Source organism: Oryctolagus cuniculus, chromosome 20 (assembly GCF_051225735.1).
Source record: "Oryctolagus cuniculus isolate XC-2025 breed Fujian yellow rabbit chromosome 20, ASM5122573v1, whole genome shotgun sequence".
NCBI classification, from domain to species: domain Eukaryota; kingdom Metazoa; phylum Chordata; class Mammalia; order Lagomorpha; family Leporidae; genus Oryctolagus; species Oryctolagus cuniculus.
In genome coordinates, this window is record NC_142886.1 from 24,382,404 (window position 1) to 24,406,441 (window position 24,038).

At 42.0% G+C, this 24,038-nt stretch overlaps 1 protein-coding gene and 1 pseudogene across 4 annotated transcripts in view; one reads left to right on the forward strand and one right to left on the reverse strand.

The window, feature by feature from the left end:
* The window catches only part of DNAL1 (dynein axonemal light chain 1), a 48,542-nt gene that overhangs the window by 14,852 nt on the left and 9,652 nt on the right, over nucleotides 1-24,038 (forward strand). For 3 of the 4 annotated variants that reach the window (XM_008272076.5, XM_089322337.1, XM_089322338.1), the window contains 3 exons: nucleotides 9,583-9,638; nucleotides 17,159-17,214; nucleotides 23,557-23,683. In XM_008272076.5, the coding sequence (XP_008270298.1) occupies nucleotides 9,583-9,638; nucleotides 17,159-17,214; nucleotides 23,557-23,683 (239 nt within the window). Of the gene's footprint in view, nucleotides 1-9,582; nucleotides 9,639-17,158; nucleotides 17,215-18,052; nucleotides 18,124-23,556; nucleotides 23,684-24,038 lie in introns of all 4 variants that reach the window. The other variant, XM_089322339.1, reaches the window with a different exon arrangement.
* Nucleotides 6,086-7,746, reverse strand: LOC138847310 (nicotinamide phosphoribosyltransferase pseudogene; annotated as a pseudogene).

Below are 24,038 nucleotides of genomic sequence, written 5' to 3' on the forward strand. Positions count from 1 at the left end.
AAGCTGGCGCCGCGGCTCACTAGGCTAATCCTCCGCCTTGCGGCGCTGGCACACCGGGTTCTAGTCCCGGTCGGGGCACCGGATTCTGTCCCGGTTGCCCCTCTTCCAGGCCAGCTCTCTGCTGTGGCCAGGGAGTGCAGTGGAGGATGGCCCAAGTCCTTGGGCCCTGCACCCCATGGGAGACCAGGATAAGTACCTGGCTCCTGCCATTGGATCAGCACGGTGCGCTGGCCGCAGTGGCCATTGGAGGGTAAAACAATGGCAAAGGAAGACCTTTCTCTCTGTCTCTCTCTCTCACTATCCACTCCGCCTATCAAAAAAAAAAAAAAAAGAAAAAGAAAAAGAAAAGAAATGTATTAGTCTTTCAGCAGAAGCTAAATAATATCTGTCATAAAATCTACTTTCTCATGTAAGATTATGCACTAAAGCAGTATTGTTTGTACTTTCTAAATGTCTTAAGAGATACTCCTTGAAAAAGTACCTTTAGGGGCTGGCACCGTGGCATAGTAGGTTAATCCTCTGCACGTGGTGCCTTCATCCCATATGAACACTGGTTCCAGTCCCAGCTTTTCTGCTCAGATATAGCTCCCTGCTATGGCCTGGGAACGCAGTGGAGGATGGCCCAAGTGCCTCGGCCCCTTCACCGGAAGGGGAAGCTGGAAGATCCGGAAGAAGCTCCTGGCTCCTGGCTTTGGATAGGCCTAGCTCCTGCCATTAAAAGTATTTGGGGAGTGAACCAACAGATGGAAGATCTCTCTCACTGTCTGTAACTCTGCCTCTCAAATAAATGAATAAATAAGTAAATAAATCTTAAAAAAAAAAAAAAAAAGTACCTTTCAGGGATCAGCGTTGTGGTGCAGCAGCTTAAGCTGCTGCCTGTGGTGCCAGCATCCCGTATAAGCAACCATTCAAGTCCTGGCCGCTCCACTTCAATCCAGCTCCTGCTAATGTGCACAGGAAAGCAGTGGAATGTGGCTCAAGTACTTGGGTCCCTGCCACCCCATGAGTGACCTGGATGAAACTCCTGACTCCTGGCCTTGACCTGGCCCAGCCCTGGCTGTTGCAGCCATTTGGGGAGTGAACCATTGGATGGAAGATCTTTCTGTTTGTCTCTCTCCCTCTCTGTCTATAACTCTGCCTTTCAAATAATAAAATAAATAAATCTTTTTTTTTTTTAAAAAAAACATTCTTTTTTAAAATTTATTTATTTGACAGAGTTATAGACAGAGAGAGAGACAGAGAGAAAGGTCTTCCTCCCATTGGTTCACTCCCCAAATGGCCGCTATGGCCAGTGCTCCACTGATCTGAAGCTAGGAGCCAAATGCTTCTTCCTGGTCTCCCATGCAGGTGCAGGGCCCAAGCACTTGGGCCATCCTCCACTGCCTTCTCGGGCCACAGCAGAGAGCTGGAGTGGAAGAGGAGCAACCAGGACTAGAACCCGGTGCCCATATGGGATGCCGGCGCTGCAGGCAGAGGTTTAACCAAGTGAACCATGGCGCCAGCCCTAAAAAAAAACTTTCAAATTATAAAAATACGTTGTGAAACACCTAGGAAATATAAAAAGTACACACAAAATAAATTATTAGCATTTTAGTGTAGAACTTTCTCATTTAAAAAAATTCTAATTGGATTCAAATTATGCTCATTTTGTCATTCTGTTTTCCATGACTTTAAATATCAGTTGTATGTTACTTCCTTTTAATTTATCTTATAAATACACAGCTTTTAGCATGATTCTGTGGCTAATTGAGGCAATTGTACCATGATGCCTTGGAACCATGTTTCAGGCTCCAGTGTCTCTTGTTGGGGCTGTAGAGTACTATAGAATCACTAATATTCTCTCTGAGTTCTTTACCCTGTGTTTGTCTAAGTCTGATTCTGTGACAACCTGTAATTTATGCAGAAAATAAACCCCACCCTGATTTTCTAGAAACAGAGTATCTTCTGATGAAACCTGGAAATCTGTATTTATAGTAGGCAGGTTGTCTGATTCAAACCCGCATTTGTGAACCCAGGCATTAGACTTCTGTCTTTGGAATTAAAGGGAGAAGCAAACATATTTATTATATGCAACTTGTTGCTTATGATGAGAGCGCAGTGTATCACATAAAAATCCAGCTCAGAATGTTTTATTGGCTTCAAGCATGATTTCAAAGTATTCACATATCTTTTTATCTTAAAGCCATCTGGAAAGCAAACACATCTCAGAAGGTTTCGTGCCCCATACCAGAGAAGCCTGGAAAACACTTAAAAAGAATCACGCTGTTCATATTTTTGCTGATAATCTCTTGAGGGAAGCTGCCTAAACAAGAATTGAGGCCTATTTCCCAACCATATTCCTAGATTTAAAGGCGTTCCATTTTTCACTGGTGATTCTCCAGAATGGGGGTCTTCAAAATACATAGATTTGATGAGTACTTTACACTGCACAATAATTGCTTTTGCTGTTTCAAGCAGAAAAAGAAAATCAGTGTTCCTCCAAGTCAAATCATAAATGTTCTAGAGTCAAACTCACTTGGTTTTAATTTTGAACTTCCACTTTGTGACTGTGTAATATTGGGAAAATTAACTTTTTGTGCTTCAGTTTCATTTGTAAAATGTGGATAATACTGCTTATTGCAAGGTTGTAATCATTTTTGGAAAAACATTTATTGAAAGGCAGAGTTACAGAGAGAGAGAGCTCTTCCACCCACTGGTTCACTCCCCACAATGGCCAGGGGTGGGCCAGGCTGAAGCCAGGAGCCAGGAGCCAGGAGCTTCAACTGGGTCTCCTACATGAGTGACTTGAGCCTCCTTCTGCTGCTTGCCCAGGAATATGAGTAGTGAGCTGGACGGGAATTGGAGCAGCCAGGACACCAACCAGTAGCCATATGGAGTGCTGGCATGGCAGACTGTGGCTTAACCTGCTATTCTACAATACTGACCCCAAGATTGTGATCATTAAAATAATTGATATAGGGTACTTAGAAGAATTCTGGGCATACATTAAATACTCAATAAAATTAGTCTTTATCATATTTTGTATATAGTTTACCACCATTGAAATATTTTTATAATTTAACATATAATTTAATAATTTAATGCAAAGTATAAATGAATATAAACATTTAAAATAAGTATACTCCATTAATTCATCTAAGTCATACCAATTGCAAAACATGAAAAATAAATTCAGAAGTATAATTGCTTTAAAATACACTACTTCCACTTTGTCAATAGTTTACATCTAAGTAGAGATTCTATAGTGAAAACAGAAATTTTTTCTAAGGTACATATTAAAGCTACAGGCGATATCTGGTGTATAAAATTGAAAAGCAGGTCTTTGGCACTTCACTGCTATGATAAGCTGCCAAGATATGTAACAACTCTATGTGCCTAGACATTGCAGTAAGAACCATTGTTTTCTCTCATGTTTAATGATTAATATATATTCTACAGGGACCAGCACCGTGGCTCACTTGGTTAATCCTCCGCCTGTGGCGCCAGCATCCCATATGGGCCCCGGGTTCTAGTCCCGGTTGCTGCTCTTTCAGTGCAGCTCTCTTGCTGTGGCCCTGGAAGGCAGTGGAGGGTGGCCCAAGTGCTTGGGCGCCTGCACCCGTGTCAGAGACCAGGAAGAAGCACCTGGCTCCTGGCTTCGGATTGGTGTAGCTCCAGCCATAGCGGCCATTTCGGGGGTGAACCAATGGGAAGACCTTTCTCTCTGTCTCTCTCGCTGTATCACTCTGTCAAATAAATTAAAAAAAAAATACATATTCTACAAGGGGCAGTGGGGCTAATAAGTCTATAGGGCATGTCGTGACATAATATGCAAATTGTACAGTAATGAGCAATTTTGTTAAGGCCATGTACTGTTTACTGATAAATGGTAAAAGCAATTTAATTTATTTTCAGCTATGTTATTGAAAGTCTGCTCACAGGGCCTGGCTGTATGGCGTAGTGGGTAGAGCCACCATCTGTAACGCCAGCATTCCATATGGGTGCCAGTTCAAGACCCAGCTGCTCCAGTTCTGATCCAGCTCTCAGCTAATGTTCCTGAGAAAGCAGCAGAAGAGGGAAACCCGGAAGAAGCTCCTGGCTCCTGGCTCCTGGCTCCTGGCTCCTGGCTCCTGGCTCCTGGCTCCTGGCTCCTGGCTTTGGCCTGGCCTAGCTCTGGCCATTGTGGCCATTTGGGGAGTGAACCTGTGGATGGAAGACATCTCTGTTTCTCTTTCTCTCTTTCTTTCTCTCTCTCTCTCTCTCTGTCTCTCTCTTTCTCTCCCCCTGCCTTTCAAATAAATAAAATCTTTTTTTTTTTCTAATTTATTTGAGAGGTAGAGTCACAGACAGAGAGAGAGGGAGAGAGAGAAAGGTTTTCCATCTGCTGGTTCACTCCCCAAATGGCCACAACAACTGGAGCTGAGCCGATCGAAGCCAGGATCCACTTCCACTGCTTTCCCAGGCCATAGCAGAGAGCTGGATGGGAAGAAGAGCAGCTGGGACACGAACCGGTGCTTGTATGGGCTGCCAGCACCACAGGTGAAAGCTTAGCTTACTAAGCCACAGCACTGGCCTCCCAGTGAAGTCTTTTAAAAAAATAAAAATTCTGAAAAATTATAAAGATGTTAAATCACTGAAACTTTTTTTTAGAAAGCTTTTATTTAATGAATACAAATTTCATAGGTACATGAAACTTTAAATATATCTCACACTTACTTGTGCATAAATACAAGTTAATTATAAACTGAAAGTAACCATGATTATTTTATGCAAATCTGTTTTTTGTGATTATCAGTTATATAAAAAAGTTTCTGGTTCTTATGATTGTGAAAAGATCAGTACCAGAGTGAGTCACTATCTCTTGGCAAAAGGCTGAAAAAGGTTATACTAGCATTAATCTTTTTTTTTAATGTTTTATTTATTTGAGAGGCAGAGTGACAGAGAAGGGGGGAGAGAGAGAAAGAGAGAGAGAGATCTTCTGTCTTCTGGTTCACTCTCCAAATGGCCACGCCAGCCAGGGCTGTGCCAGGCTGAAGCTAGGAGCCACAACCTCCATCTTGGTCTCCCGCATGGGTAACAGGGCTCCAAGTTCTTGGGCCGTCTTCTGCTGCCTTCCCAGATGCATTAGCAGGAAACTGGATTTAAACTGGAGCAGCCAGAACTCAAGCTGACATTCTGATATAGGATGCTGTTATTGTGAGCAGCAGCTTAGCCTGCTATGCCAGAATGCTGGCCTCAGCAGTAATCTTTTTTTACATGTTTATATGTATTTCCTAATTTGCGATAACCTAGCCACTGGGAGAAAAGGAAAAAAAAGGCAGTATGTCCATAAACCAACAAGTAATTTGGCTGTGATATATCATAAAACACAAAGAAGCTTCACACATGTGTACATTAAGCATGTATTACACACACAGGTATATATATGTGTGCTCGCTTATCTACACATATACACATGTGCATGTACACACTTATAGTCATAAAATAGCCTAATGAGAAGCTACTTCCAATTTGATATTCATCTGTGCACTTTTCTTTTTCTTTTTTCTTTTTTTTCCAAGATTTATTTATTTGTTTTGAAAGTCAGAGTTAACAGAGACCCGGGGGTGGGGGGGGGAAGGTCTTCCATCCACTGGTAGACTTCCCAAATGGCCACAATAGCCTGGGCTGGGCCAGGCCGAATCCAGGAACCAGAAACTTCATCTAGGTCTCCTCCATGAGTGGCAAAGGCCCAGACACTTGGGTCATTTTCTACTGCTTTTCCCAGGCCACCAGCAGGGAGCTGGATTATAAGTGGAGCAGCCAGGGCTCAACTGCTGCCCCACAACCCCGGGCTCCTGTGCATTTTTTCTTATTAATGGCTTTCTGTTACCTTCCCAGTCTTGAAGACAATGTGGAAAAGTGAGACCATATTTCTCAAGCTTTCCTTTTCCTTCCTCAAGTTTAACAAAATTCCCTGCTGGTGACCTGTGTAAGGATATTAGCCCTGATTTATGGACATTTTGTTGGGACCAGCAACTAGGTCCTCAAAGAAATCAACTCCAAGACCATGATTTAGAACATAACTCCAGGACCATGATTTAGAACATAACTCCAAGACCATGATTTAGAACATAACTCCAGGACCATGATTTAGAACATAGCTACACTTGAAAGAACAATTCATGCTATCTGTTTTTTAACTTCTGAAGCAAAGCTCCAGGAGAACCAACTGGAACACTTTTTTTGTTTCATGTCTTCTACAACCTCTTGTAAGGTGTTAGCATCTATTCCTCCCCTTGAATAACTCTGAAGATAGGATTGTAGTAGCTTGTAGCCCTTTGAGATCTCAGTAATATATCTCTTACCTAAAATATCCAAAACCTTTAATAGAGTGCCAAGAGGATTTCCAGAATCAGGAGTGAATATTGGCGGTGCCTGTACGCTTCTTGATATTAATAAATGTCTTAGATCTTCACCCCATATTTTCTCACACCCGTTTTTAATGACATGGTTGTTGCTGACCAGATATAAGTCCTGAAGACCAACGTGTTACTGCATGTTCAAATGCCTCTTTGTCATGCTTTTTCCTTCAAGTTGTTACTGTGTTGTGTTGCTGGAACAGAATAGCCTGGAACAGGATCTTTTGTTCTATGATATTTTTAATTAGAGCAATTATGGGGCCAGCGCTGTGGTGCAGTGGGTTAACACCCTAGCCTGCATTGCCTACATCCCATATGGGCACCAGTTCAAGACCCAGCCACTCCACTTCCAATCCAGCTCTCTGCTCTGGCCTGGGAAAGCAGTAGAAGATGGTCGAAGTCCTTGGGCCCCTGCACCCATGTGGGAGACCTGGAAGAAGCTCCTGGCTCCTGGCTTTGGATCAGCGCAGCTCCAGCCATTGTAGCCTACTGGGGAGTGAACCAGCAGATGGAAGACTTTCTCTCTCTCTCTCTCTCTCTCTCTCTCTCTCTCTCTCTGCCTCTCCTCTCTCTGTGTAACGCTAACTTTCAAATAAATAAATAAGTCTTTTTTAAAAATTAGAGCAATTACTGCCTCTGTGTCTGTTCCTTTGTAGTTAACCAGATGAGCAGGTGCTCCCTAAGCCAGCAGTGTCTTGGGAAGAGACTTCTCTGTGGACAAAATCATGTAATTTGTGTTCTAGACCATCTAAGTTACCAGAAGTTTATAACATGTAATTGACCAATATTTTCCTCTACTTTATAGAATTCATGGCCACTGTGATTGGATACCAGGACTGAACAAGAATAGTCTTTTTTTTTTCTCATTAAACTTTGTTTTAATGAGAAGAATAGTCTTAATCCAGTTTGTAAGCCAGTAGCCCTCTGGATCTGTTTTCCCCTTTGAGAGAATATTTTCTTTGGGAATGATAGAACCTTTAGGAACTGCCTTGACTTTTATTGGAAGATCCCTGTCATATTTCTCAAGAATGTAGTCCAACCCTTTTCATTAAAGATGCCATCTTGGAAATGTTCTTTGTAGACCTCTTTGGCTTCCTGGATTTTCTCTTTGGTTAGTACTTCACTTTTTAAGTACTTACTAAGAATATACTATACCCCTAAAAGTACTATTTCCTTGTATTTCACCCCTCTTACTTTTACTTTGGAGTATTCTGCCTTCTTTCTATGGCATTGAAAATAGAAATAAATAGGAATAAATTTTGCTTATGGGTATTTACAGTGAGTGCCTAGCAAGGGGCAAGTATAGGGGTTCCAGCTCTGTGAGGAAACTCTACTTTCTCCCTTCACTGCCAGGCTCCAGGGCCATTACCTAACTGTTCCAATCCTTGGGTAAGCCCTCAACCAGGCCAACCCAGCCCAGGGCCTAGAGATCATGAAACTTAAAAATTCATTTGTATTCTTTTATGCACACACACACACACAGAGAGAGAGCGAGAGAGAGAGAGAGAGCGCACTCCTGTCCACTGATTTATTCCTCAAGTAAGTACCCACAATGAGTACCAGGGTTGCACTGGGCTGAGTTGGGCAAAGCTGAGAACCAAGAACATAATCCAGGTCTCCCATTTGAGTGGCCAGAACCTAATTACTTGAGCCATCACCGCTGCTTTCCAAGGTCCGCATTAACAGGAAGCTGGAGTATGGAGCCGGAGTCAGGGATGGAACCTGGATACGCTGATAGGGTACCCAGGCTAACTGCCTGCTACCATCCACAAAATATTGTTATCAAGGAAGGAAGATTGAGGTGTAATTATGTTTCTTTTTTTTTAAATTTTTTTTATTTTTTGACAGGCAGAGTGGATTTTTTGACAGAGTGGACAGTGAGAGAGAGACAGAGAGAAAGGTCTTCCTTTACCATTGGTTCACCCTCCAACGGCCGTTGCGGCCGGCGCGCAGTGGCCGGCACACCGCGCTGATCCGAAGCCAGGAGCCAGGTGCTTCTCCTGGTCTCCCAGGTGGGTGCAGGGCCCAAGCACTTGGGCCATCCTCCACTGCACTCCCTGGCCACAGCAGAGAGCTGGCCTGGAAGAGGGGCAACCGGGACAGAATCCGGCGCCCCGACCGGGATTAGAACCTGGTGTGCCAGCGCGGCAGGCGGAGGATTAGCCTATTGAACTGCAGCGCCGGCCTCTTTTTAAAATTTTTTATACAGTCATGTATAGAAAAGGTCTACAAAAAATTGTACAAATTAAATATCTAGAGGGAATGTGTGGGGCGGTTATATATGACTTTTTTTCAATATACATTCCTGAGTAATTTAATACATGAAAAAGAAAACTTCCACAAATGCATGTATGTAGTTCTACTTTTGTTCTTAGAAAAACATCATGTAAAGTGTATTGTTCTTCTGGATGGTTTGTAATATATCATGGACATCTTCCCAAGTCAGTATCTATGATCTAATCTCATTGTTGGTGTATGATAGCATAGTATTACATTATCCATCTTCAGTTGGTATATGTTTATATATTTTTTCCATTTTATGATGTATAAATATTTTGGCATTTGCATTAATATTTCTGTATGATGTATCCCTAGAAGTGAGTCAAAGAATACATGCATTAAAAAATTATTAATAAATAGGGGCCAGTGTGGCACAGCAGATAAATCTGCTGCCTGCGTTGCCAGCATCCCATGTGGGTGCTGGTTCAGTCATGGCTGCTCCACTTATAGTCCAACTCCCTGCTAATGCACCTGGGAAAGCAGCAAAAGATGGCTCACATGCTTGGGCCCCTGCACCCACATGGAAGACTAGAGGAAGCTCCTGGCTCCAGATCAGCCCAGCTCTGGCCGTTGCGGCCATTTGGGGAGTAAACCAGCAGATGAAAGACCTCCCTCCCTCTCTCTCTCTCTCTAACTCTGCCTTTCAAATAAATAAATAAATAACTGCTTTTTAAAAATTAATAAATAACACTAAATTTGCCTCTTTTCTTTTTCTACACAGTGTATTAACGTTTGTAATCAAAGGGGAGAAATTACAAAATGAAGGACTAAGTTCCATGACTGAGGGAGGAGAAAGGATTGAGTATAAAGAAGAAACATGACTTAAACATTATCTTCCATGGGCAATATTGTTGAGAAATAATTACTGATATATCACTTAAATTTTTCTTATTAATTCAAATTTCTCTTTGTTCTTTTTAAGGAAGCTTTCACTGTCTACGAACTGCATTGAAAAAATTGCCAACCTGAATGGCTTAAGTAAGTGATGGTTCTTTGACTTTCTAGTTATTGGAATATACTTTCCAGAGATGTTATGTAATTCCAGAAGCTAGCACCTATTTCAGCCACATTGTCAGATGGCAGAATGTATATAAACCATGTGTCTTAAATTTGATTATCCAAATAAGATTAGAGATGAAGCTTGAACAATTTAAAGCTTTTATAGAGTTAAGGTTGAAATAATTTTTTTAAAAAAGATTTATTTATTTATTTATTTGAAAGGCAAAAATGTAGAAAGTGAGAAGGAGAGACAGAAAGGGAGATCTTCCATCCTCTGGTTCACTCCCATGTGGCTTCATTGGTGGGGGCTGGGCCAGGCTGAGGCCATGAGCCAGGAGCTTCATCCCGATCTGTCACATGGGTGGCAGGGGCTGTCTTCCACGGCCTTCACATGGGATGCTAGCATCGCAGTGGCTTAACTCACTGGGCCCCGACTCCACCGGCCCTGAGAATTGAGAGGTCTTGAATAGAAAATCAGATCTCTCAGGGTAGATTTTTTTCAGATTTGTGTTGTGCTTTCCCGTGCTCCTTATCCTTGGTGGCATTCCCACACCCCAGTTGCCAAGGCTCTGAGTCCCTGTTAGTTTCCTATGGATGCTGTAACTTGATGGCTTAACACAAAAGAAATTTACTCTCCCACAGTTTTGGAGGCCAAAATCGGGCCAGCCTCCCTCTGGAGGCCTTTGGAGACAGCCTCCTTCTGGTCTTTTCCGGCTTCCGGTGGTGCCTGCTGTATTCTTTGGGTTGTGAATATACTCTGATCTCTGCCTTCTCCTCTCTGTGTCAGATCTCTTTGCCTTCCTCTTATTGAGGATACATGTGGTTGCATTTGGGACACATTTAGATATTGAGAATAATCTCTGCATGTCAAGCTCCTTAACCTAATCAATCTGCAAAGTACTTTGTTTTGCCATGAAAGGTGACATTCACAAGTTCCAGGGATTAGGATCTGCGTATCCCTTGGGGGGCCATTAGCCCTGCCATATTCTCTCTCTTTTTTTCTTTCAAACCCTACATCCAAGTTTATCGCTAAGTCCCGTGAATTCTGTTCTTTGGAAGAACTCAAATAATTTGTTGCTTTTCCATTTCTAGGACCTATGACTTTAATTTGCACCTTCATTATCTTCCCCTTAGATCATGTTTTGACCACTAAGAAATATTCTCTTACTTTCCACAGTAGGAAATAACATTTGCATTCATTATACATTCATATGAATACAAATACCGAATGTACATATAACCTAGAATAAAGTTTATAAAACAGTATTTACCCTCAAAACATAGGCTCTGCAGTGTATTTTTAAATTTTTACTTATTTTTTTCACTGCTGATAACAGCCCACCAAATTGATTTCATAATGTATTAATGGATCCATAGTTAAAATGTAATACCTTGAGATTTTTGTGTAACCTCCTGATTGATCTCCCTTCCTCCTGTCTTTCTGTTGTTCACTTGGCATTTATCATTGACACACAGTTTTTTTTTTTTTTTTGACAGGCAGAGTGGACAGTGAGAGAGAGAGACAGAGAGAGAAAGGTCTTCCTTTGCCGTTGGTTCACCCTCCAATGGCCGCCGCTGCAGCCGGCGCACCGCGCTGATCCGATGGCAGGAGCCAGGTTCCAGGTGCTTTTCCTGGTCTCCCATGGGGTGCAGGGCCCAAGCACCTGGGCCATCCTCCACTGCACTCCCTGGCCATAGCAGAGAGCTGGACTGGAAGAGGGGCAACCGGGACAGAATCCGGCGCCCCAACCGGGACTAGAACCCGGTGTGCCGGTGCCGCAAGGTGGAGGATTAGCCTATTGAGCCACGGCGCCGGCTGACACACAGTTTTCTTTAAAAAAAATATTGTTTTGATATTCTTCTAGATCACAAACCTTTTAATGGTTTCCCTTTGCCTAGTAAAGGTCTAACGTTTTAATGTTGCATCCAAAGTCATCTCAAAGCTTGTACCACCCTGTTCACACCCAAATACACCATTCATGTCCATGACTCTGTATTTGCTAATGCAGTGCTTTTCATTGAGAAGAGCCCCTTCCTTTAACAGGAAAATCCTACAGGACACAAAGATTCAGAAAGCCATGTTTGGGGCCGACACTGAGGCGTAGTGGGTAAAGCTGCCACCTGCAGTGCCAGCATCCCATATGGGCACCGGTTTGAGTACTGGCTGCTCCACTTAGGATCCAGCTCTCTTCTATGACCTGGGAAAGCAGTAGAAGATGGCGCAAGTGGGAGACCTAGAAGAACCTCTAGGCTCTTGGCTTTGGATTGGCCCAGCTCCAGCCATTGTGGTCATTTGGGAAGTGAACCAGTGGATGAAAGACCTCACTCTCTCTGCCTCTGTAATTCCATCTTTCAAACAAATAAATATATCTTTTTAAAAAAAAAAAAAAAGGAAGAAAAGAAAGCCACTTCTGGGGGCTGGCATGGTGGCGTGGTAGGTTTAGCCACCACTGTAATACCGATATCCTGTATGTGCACCGGTTCATGTCCTAGCTATTCCAATTCCAATCCAGCTCCCTGCTAATGCACCTGGGAAAGCAGTGGAGGATGGTCCAAGTCCTTGGGCCTCTGCACCACAAATGAAGCTTCTGGCTCGTGGCTTTGGCCTGACCCAACTCCGGCTATTGTGGCTGTTTAAAGAGTGAACAGTGGAAGGAAGATCTCCCTCTCTCTCTCTCTGTCTCTCCCCCTCTACTTCTGTAACTCTGCCTTTCAAATAAAAAATAAATGATTAAAAATATTTTAAAAATATGCCTTATATGGATGTCTTCTGCCCCTCTAAAGACCTTACTAACTATAATCATTGTAATTAAGTAATTGTTCTTTTGGAATATTTATAACTGTCTACCTTGGATTATAATAGTAAGTACTCATATTTACCTCATACAGTTATTGTGAAGATTAAGTTAGTTAATATGTATAAAGTATCTAAGTAATGTTTTTTAAAAAAGATTTATTTATTTATTTGAAAGGCAGAGCCACAGAAAGAACAGGAGAACAGAGAAAGAGATCTTCCATCTGCTGGTTCACTCCCCAAATAGCTGTAACAGCCGAGTCTGGGCCAGGCTGAAGCCAAGAACTGGGAACTCCTTCTGGGTCTTCTGCATAGGTGGCAGTGAGCCAAGGACCTGGACCATCCTCCACTGCCTTCCCAGGCACATTAGCAGGAAGCTGGAGCAGAAGTGTTCTGGTATGGGATGCCAGTATCACAAGCAGTGGTTTACCCTTGTGCCACAATACCAGCTCTAGATATGTATTTCAAATTGTGATTGGCACATATGAAGTGCTCAGTAAATATTAGCATTATTATGGTTATTTGAGAACATGTTCTGTTCCTTAGCTAGTGAGCTCTTTGAGGACAAGCATCACAGCTTATTCATCTTTTTATGTTCTGTTCCAGTTGCTCCTACTCCCAACCTTATTCAGAGTTGGCATTCAGCATTTATACAGTGCTATGTGTAAGGTGATTCAGTCTATTCCAATTTTTTGCTAACTCATTAAGCTATTTAAGATATTTCATTTGGGGCCAGCATTGTGGCATATTCAGTTAAGCCTGGGCACCAGCTGAAGGCCCAGCTGCTCCACTTCCAATTCAGCTTCCTGCTAATGTGCCTGGGAAAGCAGCAGAGGGATAGCTCAAATCTTCAGGCCCCTGCACCCACATAGGAGACCCAGCAGAAGCTCCTGGCTTTGGGCTGGCTCAGCTACCATCTTTGTGGCCATGTGAGGAATGAATCAGTGGACGGAAGATCTCTCTCTGTGTAACTCTGCCTTTCAAATAAGTAAAATAAATCTTTTTTTTTTTTTAAGAAGATGTTTTGTTTTGTTTTTCCTTAGCATCTTTGTTTGTAATTGAAGTAGCTTGCTTAAATGGGACTACATTGGTAATATATTATTTATTATGACAGATTCCATGCTTTTTTTTTTTATGAAAACAAAACATAATTGTTTTAGTGAAAATGGTGACCTTCTGTGTAGGGCTGGCAGTAGATTTTAAGTCATATTCTAGCTTTGGTCAATTGACAGTGGCTAAGGAAAATTGTATTAGGAAGAGTTCTAAATGCTAAGTGGAAAAGTGTCTTGGTCGGTTATCCGTGTTGGCTGTAGACATGGAATGGGAGATTCAAGACATTTGGTGTACTTGATTCATCATTTTAGTCCTGTTTGTAGCAGGTAGCACTTTGGCAGTCCTGGCTGGGGAACGCATTTTTTCCATGACTGAAGCAAACAGAAGCTAACCAACCCATGTGAATGTCTGACTCTAGCTTGTCTCGGGCCTTCTGTCATAGGCTCTGCAGCCTTGGCTGTCTGCTGAGAAGAGCTGAAGTAGGCCTTCCTAGTTCACAGGTGCTGCCAAGCAACCACAGTTAATTGTGTCTCAGCTGTGACTGGCCGGCTAAAGACATGACCATTCAAAACCATGTAATGTGAATATGAGGACACTCCAAGTTCATGGAAAATATAGTATGAAAAAAACTATGCATGGATTTCAAAGTGTTTTTGCATCAAAATGAACTTATCTTTTAGGTCCATTTTCCACAAACTTTTTGAAGTATCCTTGTATTAATGCTGTATTAAAGATTTGAAAATAAATTTTGTTCCCTTGTATCTTTGACATAAAAAATTATATTTAACACTCTCAGGTTACAAATAAACATGAAACTTAAAAACACTGTTTAGATTTTCATCATGACCTTACATGAAGAAAACAACAGTGTTTTCCTTGTATGGTGCCCTACTTATACAGTACATAAAATATAACCATATAATTGTCATATATTGCAATTATTCTATGAACTTTGCTATCATAATTCATTTCCTGTGCAGCAATCAATAATATCTTTTAGCCATTCATTACTATTTTTCGTGGGCAATTTCTGAAATTTCTATCTTGTTAGATAATATCTTTGAGAGAGTTGCATGTATTTGTTAGCTCAACTTCTGAGGTCACTTCACGGTCCTTAAGTTAGTTGATCAATCAGCATATTTTGACATGGATGATTTCTCTTTCCTCTTTGAAACATCTTCTGTATTTTGCTTCTAGACACCATACCCTGATTCTTCTCATCTTTCTTCCCACTTCTTCCCAGTCTCGTGTCCTGAGTTTTAATATTGCGATGCTGCAGGACTCAGTTCTTGGATCTTTTCCCTTTATGTCTCTCTTATTCTATAGATTATCTCATCCAGAGTCTTGGTACATCTATATGCAAATAAACAAATAAAACTTTTTTTAAAAAATGAAAGTTGTACATGACTGATACATACATATGAATGTTATTTATACTGAATATTTTAGATAATTATCTCATTTAATCCTCATAAGATAGATATTGTATTTTCTCATTTTACATATGGTAAAAATTAGTTTGTTTTTTAAAGATTTATTTGAAAGGCAGAGTTATTATAGAGAGGCAGAGAGAGAGAGAAGTCTTCCATCTGCTGGTTCACTCCGCAAATGGCAGCAAGGGCTGGAGCTGAGCTGATCCGAAGCCAGGAGCATGGAACTTCCTCTGGGTCTCCCACGCGGCTACAGGGGACCAAGGATCTGGGCCATCTTCCACTGCTTTCCCAGGCCACAGCAGAGAGTTGAATCAGAAGTGGAGCAGCCAGGACTGTAACCGGTGCCCACGTGGGATACTGGCACTACAGGCGGTGGCTTTACCTGGTTCTTGGCTTCAGGCTGGCCCTGTCCTAGCTGTTGCAGGCATTTGAGGTGTGAACTAGTGGAAGAGAGATTTCTGTCTGTCTGTCCCTCCCTCTCTCTCTCTCTACCCCCTTCCCTTTCAAATGAATAAAATAAATACATACAAATTTTAAAAAGAAAACAGGTTTTACTGCTTCCCTAGAGAGTTGGAAGTTAATAATATTTGTGTTCTTACCATCAAATTATGAATATGATAGAATTTGTATTCTTAACATTGAATTATGAATGTTATAGAACAGTGCTATTCAGAACCATCTGCATTGTCCCAATACAGTGCCTACCAGCTGCCTATAGCTGTTAGGTATTTGATGTGGAGCTGATGTGACTGAGAAACTAAAAAATTTAGTATGAATAGTTTACCACATGTGACTAGTGACTGTTATATTAAAAAAGGTAGTTATAGAAGCTTAAGCTGTAAGAAATTAGAAATATATATGCCCCAAAACTTTCACTTAAAATCTTTATTTTTATTTTGTCTCTGTAATATTTTTACTGGCTAGCAACTTAAGCATTCCAAATAGCTATTTTTAAAGAAGATGCATTAATTTATTTGAAAGGCAGACTGACAGAATAAGGGAGAAGGGGAGAGAGTGAGAGATCTTCCATCTTCTGGTTCACTCCTTAGGTGACTGCAATAGCTTTGTTTTTTTTTGTTTTTTTTTTTTGTTTTTTATTTTTGACAGGCAGAGTGGACAGTGAGAGAGAGAGACAGAGAGAGAAAGGTCTTCCTTTGCCGTTGGTTCACCCTCCAATGGCCGCCGCTGAAGCCGGCACACCGCGCTGATCCGATGGCAGGAGCCAGGAGCCAGGTGCTTTTCCTGGTCTCCCATGGGGTGCAGGGCCCAAGCACCTGGGCCATCCTCCACTGCACTCCCTGGCCATAGCAGAGAGCTGGCCTGGAAGAGGGGCAACCGGGACAGAATCCGGCGCCCCAACCGGGACTAGAACCCGGTGTGCCGGCGCCGCAAGGTGGAGGATTAGCCTATTGAGCCACGGCGCCGGCTGCAATAGCTTTGATTGTGCAAAGCTGAAACCAGGAGTGGGAACTTCATCCAGGTCTCCCACGTAGCTGGCAGGGAAACCAAGTACTTGAGCCATCATCTACTTTCCGGGTGCATTAACATACGCTGTATCTGAAGCAGAGAAGCCCTATTGAACCCCTAATTTGGGATGCTAGCATCACAAATGGTTGCTTAACCTAACCTGTATTACAATACCAGCCCCTAAATAACTGTTTTTAAATTTGGTATACACGTAATATGGAATTATGGAGTTTTTTTAAAGATTTATTTATTAATTTATTTTAAAGGCAGAATTATGGGGCAAGACAGAGGGGGATGGGAGACAGAGATTTTCCATCTGCTGGCCCACTCCCCAAATGGCTGCAGTGTTCGGAGCTGGGCCAATCTGAAGCCAGGAGCCAGAAGCTTCTTCTGGGTCTCCTATATGGGTACAGGGGCCCAAGCACCAGGGCTATCTTCTGTCACTTTCCCAGGTGCACCAGCAGGGAGTTGAATCAGAAGTGGAATAGTTGATACTTGAATCTGTGCCCATACGAGATGCTGGCACTGAAATTATAATTGTAGTGTTTACCTTAGATAATAGCTCAGTACCGTTTCCTACTTCCTTACCTATTTTTATTAACATAGCAATTTTTTACTTATTCTGTAAGTATATTTATTATATACAATTTATTAAAGTTGTATTTTTATAAAATGTATTAAAGCTGTATAGATTTGTAGCAGTTATGTAATACAATTCTCATAAACAAAAAATTGCTTTCTTTCCGCTACAGAGAACTTAAGGATATTGTCTTTAGGAAGAAACAACATAAAGAACTTAAATGGACTGGTAGGTTGATATTTATTACTTATAAAAGCATACTTTTTTTCCTTTAGTATAAAAATAATGCCTGTCCATTGGAGAAACTTTACAAAGTAAAAAAGCAACTATAAAACACTGTCAGTTTAAACACTGCCAACATTTAGATTAACATCCTTTTTTGCCTTTTTTCTATCCTTTGTGTATAATGAAATCATATTATACAAGATGTTTTGTATCTAATCTTTTACTTAATATGTAAAGATCACTTTTTCATGCTATTTACTCAATAAATTCTTTCCACATATTTCCTAAACACTTACTTTATAAGCCAAGCACTAGAAGTAAAGATACAGCCAAATATGAAATGAAATCCATACTCTCATAGGACTTACATTTTAGTGGAGGAAGACAGATAAAAAATAGCTGTACACTAGAGCAGAGTGATGACTGCGAGGAAGGAAGGCAGGTCCGCCCTGGAAGAAGGGTGTAGGCTGCGGAGCTGACCCAGGAACGTGTGCTGCAGGCTGAGGGGACAGCAGGAAGTGTCCTGACCCTGGAGCTGTACAGTGTACCTGACTAAGGGCCAGAGGAGTTGAGTGTGAGAGGAAACAGGAGCCAGGACACATAGGAACTGATGGGCTGTGATAAGATTGTAGGTGTTTTCTGACTTGCAAAGCCGTTTGGAAGTTCTGATCAGAGGGTATGACAACTTTTTAATATAATTTCCAATAATATCCTTTTTAATGACAGCATAATATTCTATTGTAGTGATATACCATAATTTATTTAAATCAGTTACTTAGTAGTTATTTAATTTGTTTCTAATTTGGGATTATAATCAATGCTGTTATGAATCTCCTTTTAGCTGTATTATTGCATACATCCATGAATAATTCCTTGGATAAATTCCTTGAAATGGAATTGCTGGGTCAAAAGGTATGAATTTCTTTTAAGGCTTTTGTGACATATTATCAGGATTCCCTTTGGAAACTGTGTAACAACTTACACTCCCACCAGTAGCGCAGGTTTTACATTTCCCTATGCCAACTTTGGGCATTTAGAATTTTTTAAGGTTTTGACAATTTTTTAAGTTTGTATAGTTTTACTTATTTGAAAGGCAGAGCAACACAGAAAGAGAAGGTTCATTCCCCAAATGCCCACAGTAGCCAGAGCTGGGGCAAGGCCAAAGCCAGGAAACCAGAACTCCATCCCGGTCTCCCGTGTGAGTGGCAGGGACCATGTACTTGAGCCACCGTCTGCTGCCTGCTGGGGCACTGCATTAGCAGGAGCTGATCAGTGGTGGAGGAGGACTCGATCCCCGGCACCCTGGTATGAGGGAGTTTAACCTGCTGAGCCACAGCACCCACCCCAGCAGTGTGTTTTTGTGTGTGTTTGTTAGCCGTTTGAATTTCTTTATAAAGAAGGTGAAATGCAACTGTGTTGTAAAACTAGGTCATTTCAGAAAAGATGACGCTAATTTCTCTTTCTTACATCTGTTCTTGAGAAGATAATACTTTTAAAAATGGTTTATTGTTAAATACATAAGCCTTCTGGAACATTTCACAGCTCTGGTCTGCTTTCCCCCTTCCGTGGTAAGCCAGGCTTCTGCTTCAGAGAGGGGGTGGGGGTGGGGGGTTAGATCGCAGTGCCTCCACCAATAATCCCCCGAAACCAGGTGAGCTAAAGTGGCCAGCGCCTTAACAAAAACACTCACAGCTTGAATGGGAGTCAGTGTTCCGATCACCTCAGATTCCTTACCGAATCGTTGCTGTTTCCCTGCCTGTGTGTCCATTCACCCGTCATCTGCTGCTTCCCAGGGAGTATTAACCGGAAGCGGAATTGGAAGCAGCACAGCTAAGATTTGACCCAGCACTCCGATTTGGGATGCAGGCGTCCCAAGTGGCAACTTAATGTACTGCGCCACAATGCCTGTCCCAAACGTTTAAATTTTTGGTAGCTACCTCAAATTGCTGTCACAATGCTTATATTGGTTTCTAATCCCGTCAGTGGTATTTGGGTATTTTTAAAAATATTTTAAAATTTTGTTTATTTATTTTAAAGATTTATTTTATTTATTTGAAAGGTAGAGTTACGGGGTGGGGGGAGAATTTTCCCTCCACTGGTTCAATGGCTGCAACGGTCAGGGCTGTGCAAGGCTTAAGCCAGGATCCAGGAGCTCCATCTGGGTCTCCCATGTCGGTGCAGGGGCCCAAGCACTTGGGCCATCTTCCACTGCTTTCATAGACACATTAGCAGGGAGCCGGATCATAAGTGGATCAGCCAGGAGTTGAACCGGCACCCATATGGGATGCTGGCATCACAGGCAGCGGCTCTACCTGCTTTACCACAACACCAGCCCTTACATTTTGCTTAATTAAGATTTATTATATTTATTATTTAAAAGACATTTATATTTTTATTTTTATGTTATTTTAAGATTTATTTTATTTGTATGTATATTTAAGGTTTATTTATGTATTTGAAAGGCAACGCAAATGAGAGAGATTGAGATTTTCCGTCTGTTGATTCATTCCCTTTAATGTTCATAAAAGCTGGTATTGAGTAAGGCTGAAGTCAGGAGCCAGGAATTCCATCCAGGTCTCCTTTGCGGGCGGCAGGGGCCCAAGCACTTGGGCCATTTTTGCTATCTTCCCAGTTACATTAAAAGGGAACTTTAACAGAAGTGGGATAGCTGGGACCTGCACTCAAATATAGGATGCTGGCATCGAAGGCACTAGCTGAGTCTACTGTGCCACAGTGACAGCTCCCACACCTCAATATCACTGAATACTATTCATGTTTTGAACATTTGTTGGGGCCAGCGCTATGGTGCAGTATGTTAATCCTCCACCTGAGGTGCCTGCATCCCATATGGGTGCCAGTTCTAGTCCTGGCTGTACCATTTCTGATCCAGCTCTCTGCTATGGCCTAGGAAAGTAGTAGAAGATGGCCCAAGTGCTTGGGCTTTGCACCCATGTGGAGACCTGGAGGAAGCTCCTGGCTCCTGGCTTCGAATCAGCTCAGCTCCTGTAATTGTGGCCATTTGGGGAGTGAACCAGCGGATAGAAGACCCTTCTCCCTGTCTCTCCCACTGTCTGTAACTCTACCGCTCAAATAAATAAATAAAATCTTTAAAAAAGAAAAGCATTTGTTGATATGATAGGCAAAAATGAAATACTATATTGTTTTAGCTTATATTATCTAGTTAGTTGTGACTTTGAACTTTATATATTTATTAGCTTTTATCTCCTTCCTTTGGAAATTGATGAAACATATTTTTACCCATTTCTCTACTGCCTTTATCTTTTGATTGTTGAATTTTAGGCACTCTTCAATAGTACCAAGAATTATCCATTACTGAATATGTTCCTACTATTAGATTTGCTGTTACAGTTACTATTTGTTAACTATGGAGCAGGGTTTTTTAAAATATTTATTTAATTATTTGAAAGGCAGAGTTAGAGAGAGAGAGAGGAGAAAGGAGAGAGAGAGAGACAGAGAGAGAGAGATCTTCCATCCACTGATACACTCTCCATGTGACCACAATGGCCAGGGCTGGGCCAGGCCAAAGCCAGGAGCCAGGAGCTTCTTCCAGGTCTCCCATGCAGGCACAGGGGCCCAAGGACTTGGCCCATCTTCCACTGCTTTCCCAGGCCATAGCAGAGAGCTGGATCGGAAGTGGAGCAGCCGAGACTTGAACTAGCTCCCATATGGAATGCTGGCACTGCAGGTGGCGGCTTTACCAACTACATCACAGTACCAGCCCTACTATCATAGTCTTAAATGGGTATTTACTTCATTCTGACTATTCCTTATCTAGTTGATTTGGACCAACTACTTTCATTACAACTTGTGTAAAGATTTTAACAATCTGAATATCTATCAGTAGTGGACTAGCGTGGGGCCGGCACTGTGGCTTAGCAGGTAAAGCCGCCTCCTGCAGCGCTGGCATCCCATATGGACGCCAGTTCTAGTCCTGGCTGCTCCACTTCTGATCCAGCTCTCTGCTATGGCCTGGGAAAGCAGTAGAAGATGGCCCAAGTGCTTGGGCCCCTGCCCCCACGTGGGAGACCCAGAGGAAGCTCCTGGCTCCTGGCTTCAGATTGGTGCAGCTCTGGCTGTTGTGGCCAATTGGGGAGTGAACCAGCAGATGGAAGACCTCTTTCTCTGCCTCTCCTTCTCTCTCTGTGTAACTCTGACTTTCAAATTAAAAAAAAAAAAAAAAAGGAATGGAATGGAATGGAAAATTGGTGAGATATGTTAAGTGCAAAAGAAGCAAAGTAAATATTCATATTGACTGGCAGAGTGGATAGTGAGAGAGAGAGAGACAGAGAGAAAGGTCTTCCTTTTGCCGTTGGTTCACCCTCCAATGGCCGCCACGGCCGGCGCACCGCGCTGATCCGAAGGCAGGAGCCAGGTGCTTCTCCTGGTCTCCCATGGGGTGCAGGGCCCAAGGACTTGGGCCATCCTCCACTGCCTTCCCGGGCCACAGCAGAGAGCTGGCCTGGAAGAAGGGCAACCAGGACAGAATCCGGCGCCCCGACCAGGACTAGAACCTGGTGTGCTGGAGGATTAGCCTATTGAGCCGCAGCGCCGGCCCATATGTATATATGTTTACCACTGGGGAAGGGAGCTAGGTGTGTGGAGTAGGAAGATGACTCTTCTTTTTTCTAAAGATTTATTTATTTATTTTATTTGAAAGGCAGAGTTACAGAGAGGGATAGGAGTGGGGAAAAGACAGAAAGAGAGAGGTCTTTCATCCATGGTTCACTTCCCAAATGGCCAGAGCTGGGCCAATTTGAAGCCAGTAGTCAGAAGCTTCATCCAGGTCTCCCGTGTGGATGCGGGGGCCCAAGCACTTGGGCCATCTTCTGCCACTTTCCCAGGTGCATTAGCAGGGAGCTGCATTGGAAGTGGAGCATCTGGGACTTGAACTGGCACCCATATGGGATGCTGGCCCCAGAGCGGCAGCTTTACCTGCTACACCACAGTGCCAGCCCCAGGTGACTTTTCTTTTTATACTTGTTTGACCTGGTTGATTTTTAAAAATCTATGTGTATTACTTTTCCCATTTAAAGAAATGAAACCAAAAAATTTTGTATGCTCATATTCCTAGCAATATTATTCACAACAGTCAAAAGGAGGAAGTGACCCAAGTGTTTGCTATAGATGAGTAGAAAAACAGAAAAGAAACAAAAAAAAAAAAAAAAAGGAAAAGAAAAGGATGATCAAGGAGGGGAGAAGGGTAAGAGCAAGGACAGGGAGATGGGGAAGAGGCAGAGGACTTAAGCCAAGATAGTCACATGCAGAATGTTCTAACTCCTTCTAGAATAATTAGCCTTATATTTTCCATTTGGCTACAATTTTTATAGTGTATACCTTTAGCCAGCGCCACGGCTCACTAGGCTAATCCTCCGCCTAGCGGCGCCGGCACACCAGGTTCTAGTCCCGGTCGAGGCGCCGGATTCTGTCCTGGTTGCCCCTCTTCCAGGCCAGCTCTCTGCTGTGGCCAGGGAGTGCAGTGGAGGATGGCCCAGGTGCTTGGGCCCTGCACCCCATGGGAGACCAGGAAAAGCACCTGGCTCCTGGCTCCTGCCATCGGATCAGCGCGGTGCGCCGGCCGCGGCGGCCATTGGAGGGTGAACCAACGGCAAAGGAAGACCTTTCTCTCTCTCTCTCTCACTGTCCACTCTGCCTGTCAAAAAAAAAAAAAAAAAAGAAGAAGAAAAAAAGTGTATACCTTTAATCCATCTAGAGTTTATTTTTAAGTTTGTTATGAGGCAGGTTTCAAAGTTTATTTTTTTCTCTAAATTGTTGGTCACCATTTATTGAAAAATTCCTTTTCCTACTGTTTGGAAATACCACCTGGTAAACTCCTCTGTGCACATGGTAAGTTCCTGGATCGCTGGTTTCCTTCTGTTTGTTGTTCTTTCTGTATTCCGGATGTCATGCTGCTTTAACTTCCTTTAGCTTTAGAATATTTTTGATATCCATTGGGATAAATCATTGCTCTTTTGTCAAAATATTTATGGCTTTTTTTTGGCATTTGTTCCTCAGAGAAACTTGAGAATCAGTCTGAGTTCATAAAAACAAATTCCCATTGGCAGTCCTAATAAAATTGCATTAAACTTGTAGATGGATTTGGAGAGAGTTTGTGTCTTACTGTGTTGAATTATCCCTTACAGGAAGATTTATTAAGATTTCTTTTCCTATAGTTGAATTTTATAATAGTTTTAATTCTTATAAGAACTTACACATTTCTTGTACAGGTCCTGGTTTTCTTTGAAAAGCCACTATGTATTTATAAGGTAGGAAACAAAATAAAATAGTTAAAAATCAGCATGTAAGTCAGATTGCCTTCTTTTTCAGGAAGCAGTGGGGGATACATTGGAAGAACTTTGGATCTCCTACAATTTTATAGAGAAGTTGAAAGGGATACATGTAATGAAGAAATTGAAGATTCTCTACATGTCTAACAACCTGGTGAAAGATTGGGGTAAGCTGAAAGTGGCTCTTTGCTAACCTTCCACTTCTGTTATAGAAAATAGCCCAATAAGGGAAAAAATGCACAATAAGAACATTTATTTCTAAACACAGAGAGAAATGGCTATGAGAGTTCCTGTATTTTATATAGAAATAACTATATGGGTTCCTAAAATTTAAATACTTGAAATTTTATATTTCAATATTTTCTTAAAATGAATATGATTGGATAGGTCCTATCATATTTAATCACAAAAAAATTGTTATTATCCAAAGGCTGAAGAAATTGGTTTACATTTAATAATTCTTGGATAGAAGACTTATTTGAGATCTGTATTGTTTTGCCTTTGTATTATATACTATTCATT